At 45.6% G+C, this 14,834-nt stretch overlaps 1 protein-coding gene across 5 annotated transcripts in view; it reads right to left on the minus strand.

The window, feature by feature from the left end:
- MCF2L (MCF.2 cell line derived transforming sequence like) overlaps window positions 1–14,834 on the minus strand; it is a 398,998-nt gene that overhangs the window by 13,593 nt on the left and 370,571 nt on the right. For 4 of the 5 annotated variants that reach the window (XM_069757893.1, XM_069757896.1, XM_069757894.1 and 1 more), the window contains 5 exons: window positions 12,115–12,207; window positions 2,957–3,035; window positions 1,868–1,934; window positions 1,676–1,791; window positions 1,341–1,433 (listed from right to left, as the gene is read on the minus strand). In XM_069757893.1, the coding sequence (XP_069613994.1) occupies window positions 1,341–1,433; window positions 1,676–1,791; window positions 1,868–1,934; window positions 2,957–3,035; window positions 12,115–12,207 (448 nt within the window). The remainder of the gene's footprint in view (window positions 1–1,340; window positions 1,434–1,675; window positions 1,792–1,867; window positions 1,935–2,956; window positions 3,036–12,114; window positions 12,208–14,834) is intronic. The other variant, XM_069757895.1, reaches the window with a different exon arrangement.

The raw sequence follows: 14,834 nt of genomic DNA on the forward strand, positions 1-14,834 counted from the left end.
TAAAATCAGTTTGCAGCAGGTAGTATATAATAGTAGCTCGTTCACCAATTGAATATATGCACATCCAGTTTGGGAGGGATTTCCTAAGAAAAGTCTTTCAGTTCAGACATATAAATTGACCAAGCATTTGACTTAATGCCTTGCCATGACTAAGAACTGTTCAGTTTTTGCTGAATTTCCTGTTTTTAAACTTGTTTTTTTTTTTAAATCTTTATAATGGATCAATAAAGCACTTTTATTTTACTTGGAAATTTTGGAGATCAAGTACTGGACAAGATTACAGTTTTTTTCACACGTGATCTATTTTCCTTCCAAAAGTTTTCCAGTTTCCATGCACATCATGAGAGTTCAAAGTTTTTATTGCGAGGGGAGCTGAACATTTTTTTTGTGAATGGTTAGATAGGGTGGACAGCAGAGTGAGCAGCCTCTTCTTATCTTACCCTGGTACCTCCATTATTAGATCAGGTAGTCAAGAGGGACATCAGCGTGAGCAGCCTCTTCTTACCATAAGGATTACATCCATAGACAAAATGAGTGTGATTTGCAAATGGAAGTTATTTAGAAATTCTTTTATAATGACATTTTTATTTTATTGCCAGAGAACACCTTTAATGGGCATCAGTCTTCCGAATTAATCTGACCAATTTGAGGGCAGCATAAAGCAATGACAAAGACCCTAATTATAGGACTGTGCCACTTTTGTCAAAATGCTGTAGTTTCCATAAAATCATAGTTGTAGAGCTCAAGATTGAGGCAACACGCGAGTCCTAATAATGGTGCACTGTGGAGTCCGCGGTGTTCATGAGCTGCAGGACTAACCCGACACGCCACAGCCACTGAGGGACATTGTTTTCCTAAGCACAGTAATAGGGTAATGGCTGACGAACAGGATGATGGGGTTAGCTTGCTGCTCATGAATATGAAGACTTCAGGCTCAAATAGTGCCAGTTCGAGATAAAGATAAAACAGCTCACCCTGGCTTTGTTAAAGAATGCAATGGATTTTCGAAAAGCGTAGCTGTGTCTACTACACTCATGATGGAATCTATTTTTTAACTCAATAAAGGTTGAAAGCTTGGAAGCTGGATCATCTCCTCTTTTTTCAAATAGCGCCGGGGCAGTACTCGGATTTAACAGTGACAGCATCTTGACATGCAAGTGATATACCAGCATAATCTGGATGTCTGTCACTACTCGTTGTGGCATGCCAACATAAGCCTGATGACAGAGGACGCCTCACTGCACATTATCTGATATGTTAGTGCCTTAAGTGAAAAGAAATATGAAGGAGGCTCAAGGATAGCATGGTTAGTGCATAGCGTCTAGCTGGCCTTAGATTACCTTTCTGAGTTTTGAGGTTAGGAAAACCCTGCAAAGTGAAGCGCTTTTTTGAAACGGCAGAAGACTCTGAGGTAGGGCTAGTTACGGTGCCATCTAGAAATGAGAGAGACACAGGAGAAGAGAAATAGAGCCATGTGGAGTACACATACAGACATGCAGAGGTAGGGAGAACAACAGACATAAGGCACCAAAGCACAGACACTAGATAGGAGGATATTATATAGGGTGCTTGGGTTGCATCTACAGTACCTTCCATCTAAACTCTCATTTATATCAATGATTTATCTAGCCACGGAATCAAAATAACAGAAATCACAATACACCTTCTTACTCACCTTTACTCTTCTCAAGGTACTTTGGTAATGTTACTAAAGGGGAGTCAGGACTTATTAAAGGCTCTGTTTTCCTTTCTTCTAGTTTTTTGACCTTTCCAGACTTACTTCTCAAAGGACTAAAAAAAATAGATTGGAAAACGTCAGAATTCCTAATGGGGGAGGCACTGTGTGTACTCAGCATCATTTACTTACCTGGTACTAGATGGGGTTGGTAATGGGGAACTGTTGGTGTGCTCCACTGACTTGTGTTGGCTCGCTTCTGAAAATATACATACGATAGGTAACAAAGAGTTACTAAACATGAGCACGACAGAACAGAATTTTAATATGTGACTGAGAAGTGTAGAACGTCTAATCGAATAATCTTTTTACCCTTTATCCACATTTGAAGACATCTGACAAAAGTGATCATTATGAAGTTACCTCGCATACATGATCATTGCCCATGGCACTGCTACAGCACATTATGATCACACATCACTACAGATTTTTACCCTATAAAAACCTCATCACTTATACTTCCAGTTAGTTCCGTAGAGACTCATGAATATTATCACTAGGTCATGACATCAAAGCACCAAAGACTGATCCTCATTTTACCAAGTTTATAGTTCACTTGCTGTTTTTGAGAAATAAACTTTGTTGTTTTTTTTTTTTTTTGGGGGGGGGAGGTTTCCAAAGAAGAGACATATCAATATTTTGAAGGCCATAGGACAAACATAGGCCCCGATTCTTCAAGACTGCTGTTTTTCACATCAGTCGTGATGAGGAGGCAGAGTGAAGTGCCAGGCGCCTGATTCATTAAGAGGCACACGACTGCTAATGAATCCTAATAAATCATTCTCCAGTCATGGCCCAGAGTAAGATTTATGGCATAAAGTATACCCTAACTCATCACACCCTGAAAAACGTAGAAAAACGATTATTGAATCAGGGCCTAAATGTATTTAATAGATGGCCAATTTCAAGCAAGAGCCAGAAAGTGATCCATACAGGAAAAAAAAAATCGATGTATCAAACAGATGAAGATATTATGGGCAATGATTGTCATCCTTGTGATATGCCATATGATAAAGCTCCATGTCTCCATCAATGAAATCCATAACTTAAGTAGCACACAATGAATCAATCACAACAGGATAAGCTGACAATGAGAGGCCAACTGGGAAATGTCCTGGACAAAGTGGTGCAGAGGCTCATAAAGGAAGGAGTGACAAAGTTACACTATAAAGTCATGTGTTCAATAACAATAAATAAAATATATAAAAAAAACACAGATACCTCTACAAGCCTGAAGCTGGCTAGTCAACACCTTTCTGATTTCATTTACCCAAGTGGCTTTTATTTCGGATGTTTGCGCCTGTAAAAACATAATTATCTAGCTAGTACTTTAGCTAAAGTAACAGTGTAATTTCTATAGCAGACCAGCTTTACTACATCAGATCGACATACTCTACTCGCATGTTACAAATGTCATTTCTCACATCCCTGACAATAAAAAATGGATGAATTTGGCTTGGTGCACCCTCTGTTAGAGCTCGATAATTATCATGTAGGATGGGAAATACTCCCCCTGTTTATATTAAAGGGGTATTCCTAAAATTAAAAATTCTCAAATAGACCTTTGGGATCATAACAGGGGCAGCTGGGCAGGGGGGCATATTTAGTCGCTGCTCAGCCACACATTACTTTGGCAGCTGCACTTTACCTTCACATGCTCTTCTGGCCCAGCTGCATCACACTGATTGGTGCAGCAGAAGTCACAAGAGCCTGCTGTGTGCTTCCTGCTCTCTGATTGGTGGAGCAGCTTTGACTTGAGGCTGCAGTGTACCCCCTAATTGGTGGAGCTGCTGTCCCCAGAGGATACAGTGTACTCCCTGCTCTCTGGTGGAGCTGCTGTCACTAGAGGCTGCAGTGTACCCCATGCTCTCTGGTGGAGCTGCTGTCACTAGAGGCTGCTGTCACTAGAGGCTGCAGGGTAACACCTGCTCTCTGGTAGAGCTGCTGTCACTAGAGGATACAGTGTACCCTCTGCTCTCTGGTGAAGCTGCAGTCACTATAGGCTGCGATGTGTCTATTGATGGCTGCTTTACCAATCAGAGAGCAGGAAGCAGACAGTGCTGAACTGCCAATGAGGATGCTGCCGGCTGCCCCACATCATGTGGAAAGACCTTTATACAGAAGTGTGAGTAACTACAGGCAATAAGGGAGGCTTATGGTAAGGTATCAGGCTTCTACTTACATATTTGGGGGGGAAGAATGAAACTCCGCTACAGGGGAGCAGGTGGGGCAGGCAGAAATAGGAGAATAATTTTCAATGTTTAATTCTGTGTGATTAAATGCAGCCTCATCGGCACTGCAGTGTAGTCCTTTATATGTGTGCGTCCGCATAAGTGCTGATGTGTGTATGTGTGCTTCCGTGTACATGGCGACGTGTATATGTACACGACCACCTATGCGGTGATGTGTTTATTAGTGATGAGCGAATAGCATTGTTGCTCGGGTCTCCCAGAGCACGCTCGGGTGGTCTCCGAGTATTTTGTAGTGCTCGGACATTTAGTTTTCATCGCCTCAGCTGCATGATTTATGGCTGCTTGACAGGCTGAATACATGTGAGGAAAGCCTGTTTGTTAGGGAATTCCTACATGTATTCAGGCTGTCCAGCAGCCGTAAATCATGCAGCTGAGGTGACGAAAATTAAATGTCCGAGCACTACAAAATACTCGGGAGACCACCCGAGCATGCTCTGAAAACCCGAGTAACGAGTGTTAGGAGTCGAGTTTCCTCTGCTGCACAGGGGGAATCTCGATCCGTCTCCGCTGCGGTCTCCCATTCTCCTCCGGCCGCAGTGGAGTCTGTTCAGCGGGGACGTCGCTCCCAGTGTCTTGCTCGCTCTCACTCTGTACAGAGAGTTACTGCTGCTTCTTCAGCTCCTGCCATTAAAGTCAGTGCTGGTCAGCGGCGAGCGGCCTTCCCTGGGACTAAGTCCTTGTTTGCGCACACTGAGCATGCCCAGGGCAAGATCTCCCGTTGGAGATCGAGGGTCATGTGCTCAGGCTCTGCAGCACATTCCATTGGACCTCTTGGCAGGTCTTGGAAGGGCAAAGTTTCTGTGGCCACTTCCTGTGCTGCAACTATATAAACTGCGCATGACCGCACGGCCATGCGCTAGTGTACAATTGAATACTTGTGTTTGTTGTGAGTGCAAGTCGTTCATTAAATACCCCTACCCTATTGTATGACTGTTCGCGTATGGAGTATGGCTGCTATCTAGCGCCCGACAAATCACTCAACGTGTCACACACGTATCAGCGTCTATTGCTGTGACCGCCAGTGCGGCGCCACGCGCCAGTAGTGCGCTTCCTGACCCACGTCTGAGTGCTTAGTGGTGCCTGCCAGCACGGCACAGTTCGCACTTCGGTGCTCTAATTATAAGAGTTGCCTAACACACCCTGTTGCGGTGTTGTGTCAGCAAGTGGTCTAATCGGACTTCAATCCTAGTTGGGGTTAAGTTCGCTGACTGCTTGCTCGCCTTCTATGTGCGGTACCGCGATCCTGTGACGCAACAGGATCGCTTCCTTCACGTTGGGTGAAGTTTAACCCACGCGAGTATACTTATGAGTACCGCCATATAGTCCGTCATTACTCAGCAGCAGGTTCCATCTCTGCACGGTGGACCCCGGGCTACGAACGCACCGTACACTATCAGTCTTATTATTTGGTGCGTTCCGCTAGCCCTAACATTACACTAGCGCCAGGGTCTGGCTAGTGATGACGGACAAACAGCAATCCCTGCGGTATATACAGCAGCTGGAGGGTAGGTTGGCGGCTCTCGAGAGCGCAACCTCAGCTGTGGATGTTACCGCAGTTGCTGTACAGGCTGCCAGCGTGGCTGCAGCAACTTTGTCCATTGCCACCCCTGTACCGACATTTTCTCGCCTTCCGCTGCCAGAAAAATTTTCTGGTAATAGCAAATTTTGTAGGGGATTCGTGAGTCAGTGCTCTATTCATCTCGAGCTTCTGGCTGCACGTTTCCCCACAGAGCGGGCTAAGGTGGGATTTATTGTGTCTCTATTGTCGGACAGGGCGTTGGAATGGGCTACGCCACTGTGGGAGCGTGGCGATCATGTGGTGCAGAGTGCTCCTCTATTTTTGAGCACTTTAAAACAGGTCTTTTTAGGACCTCAAGTCACCCATGACACTGCGCTCCAACTGCTGGCATTAACTCAGGGTGAGTCCTTGGTCAGTCATTTTGCCGTCCAATTCCGCACTTTAGCATCTGAGCTGGAATGGTCGGATAAAGCTCTTATCCCCATATTTTGGAGGGGCTTGGCTGACCATGTAAAGGACGCTCTGGCCACTAGGGAGATTCCTGCCACACTGGAGGAGTTAATAACAGTCTCCACTCGAATTGACCTCCGTTTTAACGAGCGGAGGTTAGAGCGAGCCCAGTGTAGGCAGAGGTTTCGGCTGGCTCCTACTTTCGCCAAACCTCTGGAATCTCCGGTCCTGGTTCCTGAGTCACATGAGGCCAGGGAAGTGTCACAAGCGGGACCTAAGTCCCGGACCGCTTGTGCACTCAGGGTCTGTCATGTTTGCCAGCAGTCTGGACATTTAGCCACCAGATGTCCTCAGCGGTCGAGGAAACGTCAGCGTCTAGTGGTCGTAGGTGGAGGTACACTAGACACGGCGACGTTTGCCTCTAAATTGTCCTTTAAGGGGACAATTACTTTAGGCTCATTCTCCCACTCGGTAGAGCTCTGCGTGGATTCTGGGGCGGAGGGCAATTTAATGTCTTCTGCCTTCGCCCAACGCCACGCAATACCTCTGGTTATGCTAGCTCAACCTGTAACGGTACGAGTGGTGAATGGGTCGACTCTGCCCTCACAGATAACTCACTAGACCATCCCTTTTACTCTGTCCATGTCGCCATCTCATCAGGAGATTATTTCTCTGCTCGTCATTCCAGAGGGAATTGATGAGGTCCTGTTGGGAATACCTTGGCTACGGTACCACTCTCCTCATATCGAGTGGTCCTCAGGCAGAATTCTGGGATGGGGTGAATCTTGTGGGGGTAGGTGTCAGAGGGAGTGCGTTCAGGTAGCTACAACTGAGGTACCCGCAGATCTTTCCTCTCTCCCCAAGCAGTATTGGTCGTATGCAGACGTATTCTCCAAAAAGGCGGTGGAGACCCTTCCGCCCCATCGCCCCTATGACTGTCCTATTGACCTCTTGCCTGGTGCTGAGCCTCCCCGGGGTCGAGTCTATCCGCTATCTCTCCCGGAGACAGAGGCAATGTCACAGTACATCCAGGAAAATCTGGCAAGAGGGTTCATCAGGAAGTCAGTGTCACCTGCTGGGGCAGGGTTCTTCTTCGTGCAGAAGAAGAGTGGGGATTGCGTCCATGCATAGACTACAGGGGTCTTAACGCCATCACCGTTAAGAATAAATACCCTTTGCCTTTGATATCTGAGCTCTTCGATAGGCTTCGGGGAGCAAGGGTATTTACTAAATTAGATCTGCGGGGTGCTTACAACCTGATTCGCATCCGTGAGGGGGACGAATGGAAGACGGCTTTTAACACCAGGGATGGGCACTATGAATATCTGGTGATGCCCTTTGGGCTCTGTAATGCCCCAGCCGTTTTCCAAGACTTTGTGAACGATATCTTCCGGGATATGCTTTCCACCTCGGTCGTAGTCTATCTGGATGATATTCTCATCTACTCTCCAGATATTGACTCCCACCGGAGAGATGTTTGCAAAGTCTTCGACCTCCTACGGGCAAACTCCCTCTATGCCAAGTTGGAGAAGTGTATGTTTGAGCAGGAGTCCTTACCTTTCCTAGGCTACATCATCTCAGCCCAGGGATTGGCTATGGATCCTGCCAAACTACAGGCTGTGATGGACTGGCAGGAACTCCATTCTCTTAAAGCGGTGCAGCGCTTTATGGGGTTCATCAATTATTATCGCCAGTTCATCCCGCATTTCTCAACTTTGGTAGCTCCCTTGGTTGCCCTCACCAAGAAGGGGGCGAATCCCAAATTGTGGTCTGAGGAGGTCTCCAAGGCCTTTATCTCTATAAAGTCACACTTCGCTAGCGCTCCCATTCTTCATTGCCCCGATGTTGATAAGCCATTTATCATGGAGGTGGATGCCTCTTCTGTTGGTGCTGGAGCAGTCCTCTTCCAAAAGGATGCTCAAGGTCGGAAGCATCCTTGCTTCTTTTTCTCCAAGACCTTCGCACCAGCAGAGAGGAATTATTCCATCGGGGACAGGGAGTTGCTAGCCATGAAGTTGGCTTTCTCGGAGTGGAGACATCTCTTGGAGGGAGCACGTTTTCCCTTCCAAGTCTTCACAGATCACAAAAATTTGGTGCATCTGCAGACAGCTCAGCGGTTGAATTCTCGCCAGGCCAGATGGTCCTTGTTCTTCTCCCGGTTTCATTTCACCCTCCATTTCCTTTCTGGGGAGAAGAACATTCGGGCCGACGCTCTCTCTCGCTCCGTTGTGTCATCTGCGGAGGAGGAGGAGGAGCCTCGGCTTATTGTCCCCCCGAGAGTTTGAGAACCGTGGCCCCGGTTTCACTGGAGTCTGTGCCCCCGGGCAAGACTTTTGTTCCATCTAGTTTGCGACCGGAGGTTCTCTCTTGGGCGCACTCGTCCAGGGTGGGTGGACATTTTGGTACTAAAAGGACATCAGAGTTACTGGCGAGGACATACTGGTGGCCGCATATGGCTCGTGATGTCGCGGAGTACGTTCGGGCGTGTGTCTCTTGCGCCAGGAACAAGACTCCTCGGCAACGGCCAGCTGGTTTGCTTTATCCTCTGCCCGTGGCTGACAGGCCCTGGGAGATGGTCGGGATGGACTTTGTGGTTGGCTTACCCAAGTCTCGTAATTGCACCATTATCTGGGTGATCACCGATCATTTTTCCAAAATGGTGCATTTGGTGCCTCATCCACGGCTACCATCTGCACGGGCGTTGGCTGTCTTGTTTATCAAACATATCTTTCGCTTACACGGTATGCCAGACAAAATTGTTAGTGACCGGGGTCCCCAGTTTGCGTCTCGATTCTGGAGGGAGCTATGTCGTCTACTCAGTATTGAGTTAAATCTCTCTTCGGCATATCATCCCGAGACGAATGGGTTGGTAGAAAGGGCCAACCAGACCTTGGTCACATATCTGCGACATTTTGTTTCTGCCAGACAGGATGACTGGGCATCCTTGCTACCGTGGGCAGAGTTTGCACTTAACAATGCCGTTGCCGACTCCACCGGTCAGACTCCATTCCTCTTAAATTACGGCCAGCATCCGCGTGTTCCTGTGCCCATGCCTGTGTCTTCCGCTGATCCCAGGGTGGCAGACTGGGCTGTGGAGGCACGGGACATTTGGGATCGCACGCAGGATGCCATTCGGGCCTCCAAGGAGAGAATGCGGTCCTCCGCCGATGTTCATCGGCACCCCGCTCTGACTTTTGCCCCTGGCGACTTGGTGTGGCTCTCCGCCCGTAACATTAGGCTGCGAGTTGAGTCCACTAAGTTTGCTCCTCGCTACTTGGGTCCCTTCAAGGTTCTCGAACAGGTTAATCCTGTGGTCTACCGCCTGGCTCTTCCTCCACGCTTGGGTATCACCGACACCTTTCATGTGTCCCTCTTGAAACCCGTATACATGTCCTGGTTTTCCGAGTCATCTGCCGGGACATCGGGTTCGTCTACGGACGATTACGAGGTGAACGCTATTTTGGGGTGCAAGGTGGTACGCGGCAAAAAGTTTTATTTGGTGGATTGGAAGGGTTATGGTCCAGAGGACAGGTCTTGGGAGCCTGCTGAAAACATTCGAGCCCCACAGCTCATTGCTGCCTTCGAGCGTAGCGAGGCCCAAGGAGGGGGGGGCCTAGGAGGGGGGGGTAATGTTAGGAGTCGAGTTTCCTCTGCTGCACAGCGGGAATCTCGATCCGTTTCCGCTGCGGTCTCCCATTCTCCTCCGGCCGCAGTGGAGTCTGCTCAGCGGGGACGTCGCTCCCAGTGTCTTGCTCGCTCTCACTCTGTACAGAGAGTTACTGCTGCTTCTTCAGCTCCTGCCATTAAAGTCAGTGCTGGTCAGCGGCGAGCAGACTTCCCTGGGACTAAGTCCTTGTTTGCGCACACTGAGCATGCCCAGGGCAAGATCTCCCGTTGGAGATCGAGGGTCATGTGCTCAGGCTCTGCAGCACATTCCATTGGACCTCTTGGCAGGTCTTGGAAGGGCAAAGTTTCTGTGGCCACTTCCTGTGCTGCAACTATATAAACTGCGCATGACCGCACGGCCATGCGCTAGTGTACAATTGAATACGTGTGTTTGTTGTGAGTGCAAGTCGTTCATTAAATACCCCTACCCTATTGTATGACTGTTCGCGTATGGAGTATGGCTGCTATCTAGCGCCCGACAAATCACTCAACGTGTCACACACGTATCAGCGTCTATTGCTGTGACCGCCAGTGCGGCGCCACGCGCCAGTAGTGCGCTTCCTGACCCACGTCTGGGTGCTTAGTGGTGCCTGCCAGCACGGCACAGTTCGCACTTTGGTGCTCTAATTATAAGAGTTGCCTAACACACCCTGTTGCGGTGTTGTGTCAGCAAGTGGTCTAATCGGACTTCAATCCTAGTTGGGGTTAAGTTCGCTGACTGCTTGCTCGCCTTCTATGTGCGGTACCGCGATCCTGTGACGCAACAGGATCGCTTCCTTCACGTTGGGTGAAGTTTAACCCACGCGAGTATACTTATGAGTACCGCCATATAGTCCGTCATTACTCAGCAGCAGGTTCCATCTCTGTACGGTGGACCCCGGGCTACGAATGCACCGTACACTATCAGTCTTATTATTTGGTGCGTTCCGCTAGCCCTAACAAACGAGTATACGCACTCATCACTAGTGTTTATGTGTGCATCTGCATACATGGTGACATGTGTCTGTTTGCCTCTGTGTACGTTGTGATGTTTTTCTCTGTGCATCTGTATACCTGGTGAAGTGTGTGCATCCATGTATGTGGTGATATGTAAGGAGAGACATATGTACGAGTCCATTTTTGTGTTTGTTTGAGTCCATCTACATAGTGACATGTGTATGAATGTGTATGTGGTGACTGTGGTGTTTGAATTGAGTGTGTACATGGTGACTTGTGTGTGTATGAGTGTTACCACCATGCCGTGTGTGTACGTGGTGATGTTTGTGTATGAGTGTGTCAGTGGTGACGTGCGTAATAGTATGTAAGCGGGGATATGTGTGTACATGATGACATGTATGAGTACGTAGTGACGAGTATTTGAGTGTGTACATGATGATGTGTATGAGTATGTAGTGACGAGTATTTGAGTGTGTACATGATGACGTGTATGAGTATGTAGTGACGAGTATTTGAGTGTGTACATGATGACGTGTATGAGTATGTAGTGACGAGTATTTGAGTGTGTACATGATGATGTGTATGAATATGTAGTGACGAGTATTTGAGTGTGTACATGATGACGTGTATGAGTATGTAGTGACGAGTATTTGAGTGTGTACATGATGATGTGTATGAGTATGTAGTGACGAGTATTTGAGTGTGTACATGATGACGTGTATGAGTATGTAGTGACGAGTATTTGAGTGTGTACATGATGACGTGTATGAGTATGTAGTGAAGAGTATTTGAGTGTGTACATGATGATGATGCATGTATGAATGTGTACATGGTGACGTGTGTGTTTGAGTGTGTATGTGGTGACGTGTGTACACGTGGCCTACGGATTGGTCACCACTCCTGGTCTAATGGTTTGTGTTTGCCCCCATGCTAAAGTTTGCCAGCCAGTCCTTGCTCAGCAATTACAAAAATGGGGCTCTGGATCCCAAATTGCTCCATGGATGGGGGTGAAGGTCAGCAAGATAAATGTTTGGATAAGAGATAACGTTGATTGTGGAAATACCCACATCCATGGGCTTTATTTGCATGATAAAAGCCAATATTGTTTTGGTCTCTATCAAGGTGGTATGTGTCAGCATACATTTTTTACCATTGCATAGGAAAGACATTTTACTAAAGTGTTTATATAGCCATATTTTCCTGGGTTAACATCACTGAGAGATATTCCAAGGCGAACATGAAATTACCGTATTTAGCAACTGCCTGAGTGTAATTCAATATACAATGGATAAATTGGTTATGCTACAAACTATTAATGTGGGATGATTCCTGGTAAAATATTAGATAATTGTCTGCCGAATGCCTATTTGGTTGACAACTCCTCCACCTCGTCCTCCATTTTCCCATAAACATGCATAATCAGTCTCTCAATAATTACAACATATGAAGCAACCAAACCATTTCTTTTGAACCCTACAGTTTTTTTCCTTATACACACCGTCTAACTCTCCCTGGTAATGATCTTAAATAAATGTTATATAACAGAACAACATTACCTGCACAATATATACTTCTTCTCTTGCATTGTACCAGATTTCAAATTTCCTATTGTCTCCCTTTACATATTCTGTAATTCCAACAGATGCCATCTGGTCAAAATAGAAAACAAGATCTAACATTTGTATGAAAGAGAACAGGAAGCCCATGGTTACATCTCCAGAATAACCAGCAATTATCCTTTAATGGGAGGTGATTGTGACTTTAAACACAAAATTTGGGTGTTGTTTATACCTCACAACCACCCCAGCCTAGTCTATACGGTCAGTAAAGTAGTAATGTCTGTACAGAGAGGTGAACAATAGTAAGTTACTTTACAGAATTACTTATAATTGACCTTCCTCCCAGATTTCTAACAGGCAAACATAGTGGTAGTCAAAATAAGCTTTCTATATAGTAACATAATAGTCTTATCAGATGTATAATAGCAAACCTTTACCAGTAAAACTTCACTTTTAATGAGGAACGTAAAAAAAACAAAAACAAACAAAAATCCAAAAAGATGGAAATGGGGAGCAGATGAATGCTCTCTCTGAATTTCCCTTCCTGCTACCTAGTCTTGTCTTATTGTTTTTTCTTCATTTCTCTCTCACCTATTCCCTATTTTTTCATTTTGTTGTTTGGTGACATCCGGTGCTCTGGGAAAAAGAGCACGGTGTAGGAGGTAGTCATATTAAATGAGCGATTTTTTGGGGTTGTGGATTTGTGGATCTCGCCCTTACCTTATAGTTAAATCCTCATATATTGACTTTATATAGTCATGTTTAAGGGTCATGAACTTATCTTCCGCTTGCTACACTATTATAATGATCTAATGTATATGTGTGTATGTACATATATACACCCACATATATAGTACATACATATTATATATACACACACACATACATACATACAGTTGTGCTCAATAGTTAACATACCCCAGCAGAATTTTTGCTTTCTTGGACTTTTTTCAGAGAATATGGATGATAACACCAAAACTTTTTCTCCACTCATGGTTAGTGGTTGGGTGAAGCTATTTATTGTCAAACTATTGTGTTTTCTCTTTTTAAGTCATAATGATAACACAAAACATCCAAATGACCCTGATCAAAAGTTCACATACCCTGGTGATTTTGGCCTGATAACATGCACAGAAGTTGATACAAATGGGTTTGACTGGCTACTAAAGGTAATGTCCTCACCTGTGACCTGTTTGCTTGTAATCAGTGTGAACATAAAAGCTGAGTGAGTTTCTGGGATCCAGACAGACTCTTGCATCTTTCACTGATGTTTCTGGATTGGGAGTCATGGGGAAAGCAAAAGAATTGTCAACGGATCTACTGGAAAAAGTAGTTGAACTGTATAAAACAGGAAAGGGATACAAAATGATATCCAAGGAATTGATAATGCCAGTCAGCAACGTTCAAACTGTGATTAACAAATGGAAAATCAGGGGCTCTGTAAAAACAAAACCATGGCCAGGTAGACCAACAAAAGTGTCATCCACAACTGCCCGGTATATTGTTTGGGATGCAAAGAAAACCCCACAAATAACATCAGTTGAAATACAGGACTCTCTGAAAACTAGCAGTGTGGCTGTTTCAAGATGCACAATAAGGAGGCACTTGAAGGAAAATGGGCGGCATGGTCGAGTTGCCAGAAAAAAGCCATTACTGGGCAAATGCCACAAAGTATCTCTCCTACAATACGCAAAGCAGCACAGAGACAAGCCTCAAAACTTCTGGAACAAAGGTAATTTAGAGTGATGAGACCAAAATTTAACTTCTTGGCCACAATCATAAACGTTACATTTGGAGAGAGGTCAACAAGGCCTATAATGAAAAGAACACCATTCCTACTGTAAAGCACAGAGGTGGACCGCTGATGTTTTGGGGATGTGTGAGCTACAAAGGCACAGGAAATTTGGTCAAAGTTGAAGGAAAGATGAATGTAGCATTTTATTAGCAAAAACTGCTGCGCATGGGACATACTTGGACTTCCAACATGACAACGATTCAAAACACAGGACCAAGTCGACCTGTCATTGGCTACAACAGAATAAAGTAAAGGTTCTGGAGTGGCCATCTCAGCCTCCTGACCTCAATATCATTGAGCCACTCTGGGGAGATCTCAAGCGAACAGTTCATGCTAGACAGCCCAGGAATTTAAAGGAACTGGAGGCTTTTTACCAAGAAGAGTGGGCAGCTTTACCATCTGAGAAAATAAAGAACCTCATCCACAACTACCATAAAAGACTTCACGCTGTCATTGATGTTAGAGGGGGCAATTCACGGTATTAAGAAATGGGGTATGTAAATTTTTGATCAGGGTCATTCGGACATTTTGGGTTGTCATTATTATTTAAACAGAGAAGTAGTTTGACAATAAATAGCTTCACCCAACCACTAACCATAAGTGGAGAAAAAGTTTTGGTGTTATCATTTATATTCTCTGAAAAAAGGCCAAGAAACCAAAAATTCTGCTGGGGTATGTAAACTTTTGAGCACAAATGAACATATATACAGCTCTGTCAAAAATTAAGAGACCACTACATCAAAACCCTGTCCTGGGCAGCCGAATCTCCAGACCTGAACCCCATTGAAAACCTATGGAATGTAATCAAGAGGATGATGCATAGTCACAAGCCATCAAACTGCCTAAATTTGTGTACAAGAAGCAGTGTGAAAGACTGGTGGAAAGCATGTCAAGACGCATGAAAGCTGTGATTAAAAATCAT

The sequence above is a fragment of the Ranitomeya imitator genome, chromosome 3 (assembly GCF_032444005.1).
Source record: "Ranitomeya imitator isolate aRanImi1 chromosome 3, aRanImi1.pri, whole genome shotgun sequence".
NCBI lineage: Eukaryota > Metazoa > Chordata > Amphibia > Anura > Dendrobatidae > Ranitomeya > Ranitomeya imitator.